General features: G+C 47.7%; 2 protein-coding genes across 2 annotated transcripts in view; one reads left to right on the top strand and one right to left on the bottom strand.

Moving 5' to 3' along the window:
* The window catches only part of LOC149345307 (uncharacterized), a 203,210-nt gene that overhangs the window by 106,778 nt on the left and 83,148 nt on the right, over positions 1-13,284 (bottom strand). The window contains exon 4 of the mRNA XM_089546571.1: positions 983-1,070. Coding sequence (XP_089402697.1) covers positions 983-1,070 — 88 coding nt within the window. The remainder of the gene's footprint in view (positions 1-982; positions 1,071-13,284) is intronic.
* LOC149345309 (uncharacterized) lies at positions 11,632-12,844 on the top strand. Its single transcript, XM_089542822.1, has 2 exons — positions 11,632-11,989; positions 12,703-12,844. The coding sequence occupies exons 1-2, from the start codon at positions 11,688-11,690 to the stop codon at positions 12,842-12,844; spliced, it is 444 nt and encodes a 147-aa protein (XP_089398948.1). The 5' UTR covers positions 11,632-11,687.

Below are 13,284 nucleotides of genomic sequence, written 5' to 3'. Positions count from 1 at the left end.
CGTGTGCTGTTGCTGTTGTTGCGACTGAGAGAAGGATGAAAAGGAAACTGTACGGGCCTGCCGACTGGCCCGAGCCGAGCCACCACCGCTGCCACGTGCAGATAGAAGATAGTTGAAAGATATCAGGAAAGAGAAAAAGTGAGAAAACGTGTGCGTCGCAACAACCGCCTCCGCCGAAGCAGACGCTGGCTGAAAAAAAAACAGATAAGCTCCCCCCCCCCCCCCCCCGGGCGCTGTGCGATGTCAGAGCACGTTAAATATCCTCATGTGGTCGAAATTATACGGAAGACCTCCATTACGATACCCCTTTCTCTCTTCTTTCACTCTCCCCTTCCTCCCTTCCCTTACGGCCCGGTTCAGGTGTCCACTGAGAGACGTGGGACAGATACTTCGCCATTTACTTTACTCAAAAACAATGTACCAATTTTTACCACAGGCCTTCTGCGTTCATTACGAACATTGGCCTTGTCGTTGACAACATTTTAGACTGCGATGATTCGAAGGAAAGGAAGTGCGCATAACTGGCTCCCTGGGTCAGTGGACTCCTGAATCGCGCTTTTAGGTACGTGGGGTGGCGAGAGAGAGATATGGGCTGCAAGCGTTAGTGCTGATAACGTTGTGGCAGACACGCGGCACCGCACCAATAGGGCACATTCTTCATTGGGTCAGCAAACTCTCGCAATCAACAATCGACTGCCACCTGCCAGGGTGGCATGGTGGGCGCGCTGCTTATTCAGTGTCCGATTCACTCAACGTTGCAGGCGGCAAGCCCCGTATAATTGCCCGATACGCCATTGCATTCGCTCTCTAACCAGGTTCAGCAGTAATTAAGCCGCACATATTTTTTTTTTGCACTTGTGAGGCGACCATTTAATACAAAGGGACAAGGAAAAGATGGCGCAGCCCGGCAGGGAGCCACACTACGAACTGTTTGCGTCCATCGCTCGTCTAAATAAAAAATAAAACTCCGAGCTTGTCGTACTTGCAAAGTGGGGCCACCAAGCTCTTCATGGTAGTGATGAGTCGCCAACAGCCAGTCGAACTCGGATCGCTGTACGCAAGTCGTATTCCTGAAAGCAAATACGAATGATATTTTATTCTGCTGCCAGGAAGGCACGCATCCTCAGAGTGCTGTAAATTTGTACATACACGCCTGCTTTTTTTGTACGACGAAGAAGAGTTATCGGCACAGAGCTGGCAAACATCAATACCCGAGCCAGGTACCTCAGCTGCCATGTTTCTGCCTCTGAGAAATTTGGCTTCCTTTTCGAAATTTGCGCCCATAAGTTCATGGCTTCGTATTGGCATAGTGGCTTTCCCACGGGGCACAGATAAGAGCGATGGGCACATTTATGTGCTCATTGCCACACCTCTGCAGGTCTTGCATTCTCTGCTAAAGCACGAACACTTTTAAAGAATTGGATGTCATGGCATGTGCAGGGGTAGAAACACATGATGTCCAAAAACAGAAGACTAACCCTGTTACAAGCACGCGAGTACGACAGCAGTTGACATGTTGGAGGGAGAAATCGACTATTACCACCGTCAGAGAGCAAAAAGTATGCCGTTGAGATATGTGGCCAAAACGATAGCTCTCGTACTCAGCATGACCAAAGCAACACTCTTTTGTAAGAAAAATGAGAGGAAAGTAATTATTCTATTGAGTATTTCTCAAAATGCTGCACCTAGCGGTCACCTGTGAACGCTACGACAATATTGAATGTGACCTTAACCCTGTTAGGGTGTCTAGAAGGGGAGGCGTGAAAACCGGTCAGAAGAAGCTGGCCCCTTCCGCGTCGTGACTCCAACGCGGCGCGCTGTTGTCAGCGGGGCCGTCAGCGCGCGCAGCACGTCTGCTTACGTGAGCAGAGAGAAGGCTGTAGTGGAAACGCGCTTTATTCAATCTTCGAAGTTTTGTCAAGCGCCACAGTTCTTCAGATATTATAAAGCTTAAACGACGCTGCTGTTGACATAAAAACATGGAGAAACACAACAGTCACTTTGGGCATCTGTTCGAACTTTGCGCGAGTTTTCTGCTGGCCGAAGGCACATATTTTATGAATCTCTGCTAAAGACAGTGAATCTTTGTGGTGCTTATCTAGGGCGGAATGTGTTCTGCACAACTCAATAAGCACTTTTTTTATTCCTGAGTGAACGGGATTGTTAACGCCAGGATCGTCGGATTTTTTCATACGTTACCTTTTGCGGCAGTGTTATCACGTTCGAAAGCGGTTGATTACGTTTCTACCCTCCAAAGCAGCACTAAACCATCACAAACACGGTGATGAGAGGTTTCGGAGCCGTTTCATCCATTTTTTCCTCAAAAATTCGATGCCTCTGTTGTTGGGGGTGTCATGCAGCCCACGTAAACAAAATTAAGCGGGTTACCCGTACAGGTACAAGATCGGGTGTTGCAACCACGATTTGCGCATTTTGAATATCATACAAGAACCCAGTAAACACATCCAGTATGTTCCTGGACAAGCAAGCTTTATTGGCAGCCAGCAGGTCAGTTTTGCTGCTTGGGTCACATCACACAAGACTTTGTTCTTTTTCCCTTTTTTTCATTCATTTCTTGGTTGAGGCCCTCCAAAAGAAAGTGAATCCTAGTGAGGCAGAAAAAGCTCACTTCGCATTTTGTGAGCTCAGAACAATGCTCCACGCATACAATTTGTGGCACGTTTGTGCTCACTTTGTAAGATATGCTGAAAACGAAATTTAGAATGCAGATGGGTTCTGCTGAATTGATGGGTTAGCCTGCTTTCAAGAGTATGAATCAAATTGTATACGGAGGCCAATGGGTAGAGAAGCCTCCCCAAGCCTCACTCTTTGCAGACATCAGCTGAATTCTCTTGCAGCGGCTTGTCGGCTTTGGCATGGCGCCCGCCCATTTCGAGAACTGATCCGGTCAAGACGGCACACGGAAAAGAGGGACTTTTTCCGAACACGTTTTGTAACCGGAATCGCGCCCAGGAACAAAATACCACCTCTGAGTTTTTTTCTTTGCCGTCGGCGGCATTTCTACCAGCGCGCAGCGCGGGTATTCATCAAACAGCACACGCAGGAGATCGCACCCAAACATACAATGACAACGGGTCAAACCAAGCTGTGACAACCTTCACCCTTCCGTCTCCTCCGGAATGCTGACGGCGCCCCAGACTGCAGCGCTCGGTTCAACGCTGGTAGCAGTAACGCGCGCGGGGGGGGAGGGGGGCACATTTATGGGCAGTGCGCCGCGTTCTTCACACCTCGCTTTCTAGACGCGCTAACCCTGTCCGTCGCAAGCTATGGCTAGCACGGACCGCTGGATGCTGGAAAGGGGACTCGTTGACGTGCTTTTGTTTCGTTGTACTGTAAAATTTGTTCGGCTTACTCGTGCGCGCGATCAAAACTCTTTGCCTGAATCTCGTGGTTTTATACTTTGGGTGACTACTTGTCTGTTTCGGTCAAAATTAATCGCCATTCTGCTACGTCTGGTGCAGCAACAGCGAAGTAAAAAAGCAACATTTCGCGGAGATGCTAGCGGTAGCGCCCACTCGCACTTTCTTGCGGATTTGTTCTGGGGCGGGAGTGACATGCGACGCGTCGTCTGGCCCGCAGAGACCGCACTGACAACTGGCGTCCATGTGTAATACCGGACCTAAAGCACTGTTTTATCTTTCTGAGTCACTGCACGGGCATGCAATGTTGCGCATAAAAGCTTGTAAGGCACAAGATAGAGACTGCTGACTGCGCACTGGCAGCCAGGAGGCCTACCGCGCTGCTTAGGGTAGGAGAAGTCCTTCTTGTGCTCGTTGGTAATTCATTGTAACTTAAAGGCGCCAAAAACCCCATACACGCATACAAGAGAACGGGCACACCGCCTTCACAACTTGTTTATTTTGCAGAAACCACATTGAAAGCCACGCCTCTACAAGGAACAAATTTACACCTCAAGTTCTACATGATAAAAACATTGCTCGAAAAACTCTTTTTCCGCCTGATACAAAGATACAGATGTTTCGCTGGTGCGCGAACTGCCTTTCTTGTTCATAAAGAACGACTGAGTCAGTTCTCTGGCTATCATAATGCTACTCTTGGCAAGGATCCGCAAGGCTCAAAAACATGGTGCACAAGAGCGCGGAGAGTCAAGCTCATGAATAGAGCGTCCATTTTGTCCCATATAGGAAGGACCGCAAGAGAGCGGAATTTCATAAACTAACCCTTCGGTGCATCTCTGAATGGTTGTCCATGCTTGGTGCCAGAGCCTATTTCTTTTTCTTTTAAGAGCGTTAGCTCTTACCACGTTTCGAGATTTCGTGGGATCTCCTTCCACCATCCTCCATGCCTACCACCAACCGATGGGTAGATGGATGGATGGATAGGAGCGCCCCCTTTGAAATGGGGTGGTGACAAGTGCCACCATGCTCAGCTTTTCTTTCTTTATTTTTGATCAACTGTGTTGTCAATTCTCATTAAGATTCGTCATCTTGTTTACCTACGGTTCCCTACACTTCTAACCTCTCACATCTCTGCGTTTCAGCCACCAATTCTCCAATCGCTTTTTGCTAACTTCTACTGCAGATTTATTTACATGACCAGTGGTACTTTTAAACCCTAGACCCTCAGGAAGAGTGACTGTGCCTGCATCGACATCCGGATGGACATCATCACATTTGAGTATGAGATGTTCAATTGTTTCCACAGATCGACCACACACTGCACATGTGCCATCTTCTTCGTTAATTTTTTTTTGTAGCTGCGCGTTCTAAGACACCCTGGCCTAGCTTCAAAAGGTAGGGCACTGCATCTTGAGTTATCATAGAAAAATTCTTTCCTGATCTTTTTTTTCCAGTATCGATATAGTTTTACACTATGTTCTTTTTTCCATTGAATTAATCCAATTTTTAACTTCCGCGTTTTTAACCTGTCGTTTAATGCTCTTTCTTTCTCCGTGCTTATGACCGGCATACTTAGTGGTTAGTTTTCTAGTTATCTTCCGCCACTGTGAGTCAACGCTCTTCCTGTATAAATATTTCAATACCTTAGCTGCCCACCTGTTATCATCCAATTTCCTCAGGCGTTCTTGATATAGTATTTTACTCTTAACTTCCCGTGCTTCGAAGATGCCCAGTCCATATCTCCTTGTACTGCCTCGAATATGAAGTACCTCTTGGTACTTCATATTTGTTGTACCCCCATAATGCCCTATGTGTCATTATCCCGGCGCCTTTTCGTCCTTTTGCCCTAAGAGCGTGTTCATACTTTTCCGTGTATATCTGCCCTTCGTTTAGCCATATCCCGAGGTATTTGTATTCGGCCACTTTCGGTATTTCGTGGCCTTGTATTGTAAGCACCTGATCAGTTGTATCGTGGAAATCTTCACACCTGACTTAGTTGCGCTAAAACTGAATCCTAGAGCGTCTCCTTCGTCTCCACAACAATTAACCAAAGTTCGTAATTCTTCCTGGCTGTCTGCTAACAGTACAATATTTCCACGTATCATTGCAGCGTCCGTTCGTTCGCGCAAGGCCGCAGAAAAGGGATGTTATCATTTTTGTTCGTGACGCGAGAAGCGACTGGTCTAATCTCGATTGTTCACAGCCATGAACAGCTGCATCTACGTGTTTCCAGATTACTCTAGATGATCTCGACCTGTTATCTCGAAGTTTCCATGCCGGCTTTAAATTGAACGATGCCGCGAGCAGCCGGCATTCGTAGTTCGACGACTGACGAGCACGTTTGTTCCTTACGCCGCCGCCGAGTGATTCAGTTCTTTTGCGGGCGCAAGTCAGCCCAAATAAAGAGCTTCATTTGCAAGTCTTGATGATGTCTTCCTGACCGCAGCACTGCCGTCCCTACAACGTGACAATATCGTCCGCATACATTAAACCCGGGAGTCGCTGTTGCACTACATTTCCGTCTAATCTGTACGAAAGATTATAACCTAGATTACTTTCTTCTAGCCTTGTTTCCATATTTATCACATAAAGCATGAACAGCAGCGGTGATAGAGGACAACCTTGCCTTAATCCTTTGTGCACCCCCGCAGTTGTGGTACTTTTTTTCCCTTCCCATGTAATTTAAACTTTATTATCTCGGTAGATTTGCTGCAGAAAATCAATTACCTCATGACCGATACCTAAATCATACCACTCTGAGATCACAGCGCCATCTTTGGCAACAACTAGAAAACAGCCATCTCGCATTGAGACTTGTATCGCCATCTACAGTAGCATTGGAGAAACAAGTGAAGAATTTGATGAATTTGATGAAGGTGCCAGTGAAGATCTTAAGCAGTGATTTGTATGATAGTTGGTTGCCATATGTACATGTGAAATGTTTGTGTGTGTGTATATCATATGGGGAAATTATTCCCGTTGTTGTACTTTTCTTTAATCTCATTCATATCAGTTCTATAGACCAGATTTTTTTACCCTCGCACGCAGGCTGCGGGCGCGCTCCTACTCTCGACACCAGTCGCCATCTGTCGGCGCGCGCGGCCCGAGGGACTGCGGGTCGCGTCGGCGCCGCGCGTAGAACGCATGTTTACGTGCTCGCTTCTGCCGTTGTTGTGCTCCATCAGCTAAGGTATGACGGTGTGTGCTGTGCGTCACTGCTCACATTTTCCCTCTTCCAGACAGTACTGCGGTTATCTTGCGCGCAGTTACTCGTTAACGTGACATCCGAGGGTAGTCGACCAGGTAGTGTACGGACTGGAAACTGGCAATTCTAAGCAGATTTCTGCGCTGTCGTGTCGATTGTTGTCGCCTTTTAGGTGCGATATCATCTATGATAATTTTATGCATCAGAATGTAGATCTATTGATTTGACTCAGTGGAGTAACTGGATAGGCGAGCTGCAGACTGAAGGTTGTCCCGACGGAGCGCGTGTTTTCGATCACCAGTACGTGTTCGACATCCTTGCGCTGAGCTTGCTCTTGTTCCCATTAAACACATTTGATGCACAGGATTGTAAGCACGACCGCTACCGATTTCAGCTGCTTTTTCCGCACGCATGTCAGAGGGATCTGGGGGGTAAAGGTTTATCTATAGTATCTTTCTGCTGTTGGTATCTACACTAATTTGGTTTGGTTTATTAAAGGGAGACTGAAGCACTTTTTCTGAAAATCGGGCTGGCAGCGGCATCCTATAGTTTTTCATGCTGTATACTGGAATATCGCATCCAATTAAGGCAAAAAAAAGCGCGAATTGCCTTTTTTAGCCGAAATATGCGGCCTGTGCCGCGGGGCACGCCGCGCGGCGCGCCGCCGCCCGTGATTGGTCAAGAGAGTTCGTGACGTCACTTTGAGGACTGGAGAAGCTGCCGACGCGGATCCGGCGCTGCGTTGAGGGCAGATCGCAGCTTTCCGTGTCGTTGTAAAAGCGAATACGGCGACTATTTTTTTTTACTGACCACCGAAGAAAAGGATACTACAGCTGGCTCATTCCACGTATTTATTTATTTATTTCAGTATACTGCAAGCCAGAGTTGGCCCAAGCAGGAGGGGCATACAACTAAAAAAATTTCTAAAAGAGCATCAGCTACAACACCGCGAGTCAGTAAACAGGACACAAATCCAGAGTCATCAAACAAGATACTAGGAGCCATACAATAAGTTCTTGAGCTCCTTCTCAAAATTTCTAGACTTACATAGACCCGAAGGAAGGCCATTCCACTCCGCGACAGTGTTCGGAAAAAAACTGTTCTTAAACCCACTAGTTCGTGCAAAAATTGGTGCTAATGACTGCTCATGTACATGACGTGTTCTCCTAGTGCTCGCCAGCTTCACGCAATCAGGAAGATCTGCCTTCAAATTTCCAGACATGTAATTATGAAGCAGTACTAGACGGGTAACTTTTCTTCTTATTGCCAAGAACTGTAAATTACTCTTTCGAATTAATGCAGTTGGAGAGTCTATCCTTCTATATTTCCCATAAATAAAACGAACTGCTTTTCGCTGAACACGCTCCAGTTGAGCAATGTCTTTCTTGTTATGCGGGTCCCACACTGCTGCCGCATATTCAAGTCGGGACCTAACACAAGCCTTGTATGCAGTGATTCTGGTACTCACGGGAGAGTTTCTGAGTTTTCTTTTAATAAACCATAACTTCTTTACTGCTGATGAGCAGATGTCAGCTATATGAGTGGACCAAGTAAGTTTGTTCGTGAGGGTTACTCCGAGGTACTTATAGCTTTCTACTTCTAAAATGGGATGATTGTGAAGTATATAACTGTGAATTCTGGGTGATTTTTTTCTTGTGATTCTTAATAATACGGTTTTGTTTGGGTTAATATCCATGCCCCAGCGCTCACACCAGTCTGCAATTGCTAGCACAGTTTTTTGAAGTGACAAGTGGTCAGAATCACTTACTACCTCTTTAAAAATTATACAATCATCGGCAAACAGCCTCACCTCTACATCCTTTTCAACAATATCCACTAGGTCGCCTGAAACAACCAAAAAAGACACAAGCAAAAAATTCTATGCCTAGCACAAGCATACGCCAGCGTCAAAGACGCGATACAGACCATGCGTAAAAGGTGAAAGCACAACATCGGCTCGTATTCTCGGAAAGGAAGGGGTGCGAACAATACTCAAGTCAATTACCACCACCGGACGCCTCCTGGCTCGCGCGGAAGAGCGTCATCCTAAAGAAAAGGCCCAAAGCACTGTGTAAATCTTGTTCTCAGTACCCGGCGTTGCAGGTTGGGGCAAGAAAGTATTTCAAGTGAACGATGAAGGAGCACGAAGTTGGTGTCAAAATTAGCGAAGCGCAGTGGCCAAGCACTGCGAGGCATGTGACCACAAGATAGTGACGCAATCATGGTGCGCTGGAAACCAAGCCAAATACGCGCACAAATACGCTTCACTCCTGGCGCGTTCAGCAGATGCCAGAAAATATTAATCGCTGCCTCGGAAACGTTCGCCCTTCCTAGATTTGCAGTTTAGGTTCAGTGAAGTAGTTGCCAACTATATGTGTGTTTATTTTCTTGGGATGGCGTTGCGCACACGAACAAACGTACACAGGAAGAGGCAGAAGACAGAAAGAGCGCAAACTATCAACTAGATTTATTGCTTTCGCAACAGAATATATAGCATACACACGTGCAAAACAGAATAGGGAGAGGAAAAGCCAAGCTAGCTGCAACTCGCCCGCTGCCACAACTTGATGAAGAAACCGAGTAAGGTTGCGGTTTTTCTTTGCAAAAACTCGGTTGGCATTCATTTCACTCATAAATTTGCATCCGAAATCAACGTCGAACGCATTCATTTTAATTGCTTAGCTAGGATTAAACGAGATGCCGCATATGAAGAGCTTCGATGCTTGCTTGCTTTGCTTTATTGTGCTTTGTTCTGCTTGCTTGCTTGCTTGGAGACGTCGAACCGAGTATAAAATCACTAACCGAGCCTTGCTGAGCACGTCTCAGGTGGTCTGGCCGCACCTAAGCTGAGGAGAGCGACACATGCTTAAGCCTCTATAAGGTTTCTTCAGGGGCTAAGTGAGCATGTTTCTACTTTTAAAAGAGGCGCTTCTTCGGAATGGTGACACGCCTCTTATGCGCGAGGAAATCGATGGAACTGTGTCATGGTTCAGCCGCGCCTTTTCGACAGAAATCTCCAGAGATCACACTAGGACAAGCTCTGCCCGTAGCCGCTTTTACGAAAGTGTTTCGAGCAGAGTAAGCTTGCTTTAGTCGGCTTGAATTCTTTGTCACAGCAGCGAGCGGTTGCGCTGCGAGCTTGTGGTCTCGCGGAAAACAGTGGAAGACGACACAGTCGCGGCCGTAGTTGTTCGTGGACACGAACGCAGAGTAGTACCTGCTGAATCTGATTCTCAAGGTCGGCTGACACGCTTTGTACGTCGCAACGCTCGCAGTACGAGGAACAAGGCATGCAGCACGAGAAACAACGCGCGCTGAAAGCGCGCTCGCGTGCGCCGAAGCATCCCGGCTCCTCAACATGACGTCACGCTGGCCGACATGGACGAGGTTTCCCTCTCCGCTGTTCCCCTCTCCTGCGCTCGCGCGGGGCGCGGGAATTTTGAACATCGCGTTTTTAATTGGTGACTGCGCCGCTGTTTTAGCCAAAATCGAAAAAATAATTTCACAGACGTGATCAGCAATGACACTACTTCAAAACCCTAGAAGGTTAGCTGATTCGAAAACCGCCTCAGTATCCCTTTAAGGTTTTGCGTCCCAAAGCGACTCAGGCTATGAGCGACGCCGTAGTGAAGGGCTCCGGAAATTTCGACCACCTGGGGTTCTTTAACGTGCACTGACATCGCACAGTACACGGGCCTCTAGAATTTCGCCTCCATCGAAATTCGGCCGCCGCGGCCGGGATCGAACCCGCGTCTTTTGGGCCAGAGCCGACAGCCGTAACCACTGAGCCACTGCAGCGGTGCGGTATCTACCTTATTCATAGGAAAATACTATGCGCGGTTTCATTACATTTTCCACACTTAGCCAAACGGCTACGCAACGCTCTCACACGCGGCGAGAGCTCCTGAATAAAATAACGCGACTTCGGACCTCAGAATTAGTGAAAGCTGGATTAGCTGCTCATATCTATTCAAGCTTTGATAAATTAAGCGAAAGTACGTTTTTATGCACCAGGTTGCACAAACCATGACAAAATTTGTTTTCTGTTGGCGCTGCGACTCAGTTGAGCTCACAGCGGTAATTTGTTGATAAACTTGCGCGGCGACAAGAAAGCCCTGTTTGTAGAGGGGGGGGGGGGGGGGGGCTTTATGGCCGGCTGGCAGGAAGGCATAAGAGTGCATGGGAATTGGAACAGCATGCTGGCCGCACACCTAATGGTTGATATTGAACAAAAAGTTTCTTTGCGGTGGAGCACCAAGACGAAATTCGATATAAGCACGAGCGCGTTCTAAGCGCCGGCACAATTAACCTGAATGTCAAACTAAATGTCATTAAAACGCGTCAATGTTATCGCTTTGATAATGTAAATACTTCCTGCAACACAGACACGCAACGGAAGTATGCTCGACGATGTTTTTTTAGCGCCCGAAGCGCGGCTATATGCAGGCGCGGCCGCGGAACTGCCGCAGCCCCGCAGTCCCCAAAGAAACGCCCGCACCGCGGCGCGCCAGTCGGTGCAAAATGGCCGCGCCCGGGAGAGGCTCAAAATTCTGGTCTATACTCCGTTTCATACGTCAGGTGCAACGCTGTCAAAGCTAGCGCTCTTTTTTGCGCTGCCTGCATCCGTGACAGAAAATAGTGCGTTGCTTGGGGTGAGCGAAAATTAACAAATGCATTGCAGATAGGCTTCGTGGATTTGTCATCAGCGTGACACAAAATGATGTTATTGCGAGCGAATCGGTCGAGATCTGTGATTTTGTATTTTGCGTTTGTCGTCTTTTTCCATGTCACGTTTTCGCTGTCCCCGCTGGCCGCCGTTTTTACTCTTTCCGTCCGCCTCCCTTTCACTTTTGAGAAAATGGCGTCCAGCTGAGCGGCCGCGGTCAGCTCTCCTATACGCATTTTCCCGAAGGTTCGTGCACGCCAAGCAAGTAATTGCGAATGTGTTCGGCCACACCAGGATCCGTTTTCCGGAGAAGTCTGTTCGGAAAGTACTGAGTGCTGTGAGCGAGGACACCGGAGTATCTCCCCGTAGCGTTGCCAAAATCAAGGCGGAGCGTCTGTGCGGGCCTGTGGCGTCTCCGAAGAAAAGACCTCGCGACATGAAGATTTCAAGCTCGCGAATAGTCAAGAATGACAGCTTCACAGTCCATGCCATCCGTCTGAAAGTGCACAGTATGCACGCGAAGAGGGAAGTCCCAACACTGGACAGTGTGCTAAAGGCTGGCAATGAGGACGACGACCTGCTGAACTTCAAGAAAACCACATTGTGGAGGTTGATGAAGGACATCGGATTCACATTTCATAAAAGAAAAAGCAAACTTGCACTGACCGAGCGAAGTGACATCATTGCCTGGCGTCGCAGATACCTGCGGGCGATCAAGGAATTCCGAGGACAGGGCAGGTACGGGTCGTTCCTTGCTTATTTTCTTACGCAGCACGTTTAGACTGGCTTCACATAGAGCTTGATGTTAGCTTGGCAACCTCGTAGTCGGAACAGTGAGTGTTGCTTCAGGATAACACGTTTAGAAGAAATTGTCTTAACCACGTTGCTGTTGCCGACCTTTTGCGTAGTGGTGATGTTTCACGACCAGTTTTGCGCTACGTTTCGGTGGGGCACGTGTCTGCATGGGTCAGATTAAATCGCTAAATCCCAATTGCTGCGGCAAGCAAAAACATCAAAACTGCCAAAAATGTAGCACTGCAATGGGTAGTGCCATCTCGTCGTCGCCGTAGGAACGAATGGACACCGACTGTGCACTGCCAGTTGCTCCGGTGTTGCGAGTTACTGGCGCTACTGCTGCGAACGTTGGCAATTTTTATTCGCAGTCGCCGCGAGTGAAGAGATTTCAAACGTTGCCGAATTAGTCAAGTAGCCCATGCAAACATACAGTGAATATAAGCTGGCTACCAAATGCCGCCTGGGCGTGAAATAGAAGCCCGAACAAGGGAGCCATTAAGCTTAGAAAATTCTTTTTCTCGAGTGTCTTTGAGCGGGTGTTTGTGAGACAGGAGTCAGCAGTGCGTGTGTTGCAGTGCATTGCCTACTTACATGCTGCAGCGTGTTTGTTTACTTTCAAGCATTGACTCGTGTACTCGGTTGTTTTGCATTTGCAGGTGCATCGTCTACCTAGATGAAACCTGGGTCAACGCAGGGTACACAAAAGAATACGTCTGGCAGGACAAGACTGTAAAGTCATCTCAGGATGCCTTCCTGAAAGCTTTAACAACGGGATTGTCTGCGCCTTCGGGAAAATGAGCCTGTTTGATTCTTGTATATGGTGGGAGCAGTGCAACAGGATTCGTGGAAGACACTGCTGACTTCTTCAGAGCAAAAAAGGGAAACCACGCTGACTACCACTCTGAGATGGATGGCAACTACGAGGGGGTACCCAAAAGAAACCGGAATAATTTTTTGAATCGGCACAGCTTCTGTGGTACCGCGTTTTGCCGCTAGGAGTGCATAGAACGAACATTTCAGAGTCGGTAAGCCGAGTGCCGTCGCTGAAGGAGGTCAGACTAGTTTATGCAGAGTTTTAGAGTGACGACTGTTTTGTGTGAGCGTCGTTTTTGTAATGGCTGATTTTCGTGAACAGCGTGTGCCGGTGAAATTTTGATTTTTTCTCGACAAAAGTGGAACGGAAACTCTTGAAATATTCAGAAAGACGTTCAATGACGATGCTATGCGGACAACTCAAG

This window comes from Amblyomma mixtum, chromosome 5, assembly GCF_055824585.1.
Source record: "Amblyomma mixtum isolate Tamu chromosome 5, ASM5582458v1, whole genome shotgun sequence".
Taxonomy (NCBI): domain Eukaryota; kingdom Metazoa; phylum Arthropoda; class Arachnida; order Ixodida; family Ixodidae; genus Amblyomma; species Amblyomma mixtum.
This window is presented reverse-complemented; position numbering and strand designations above follow the sequence as displayed.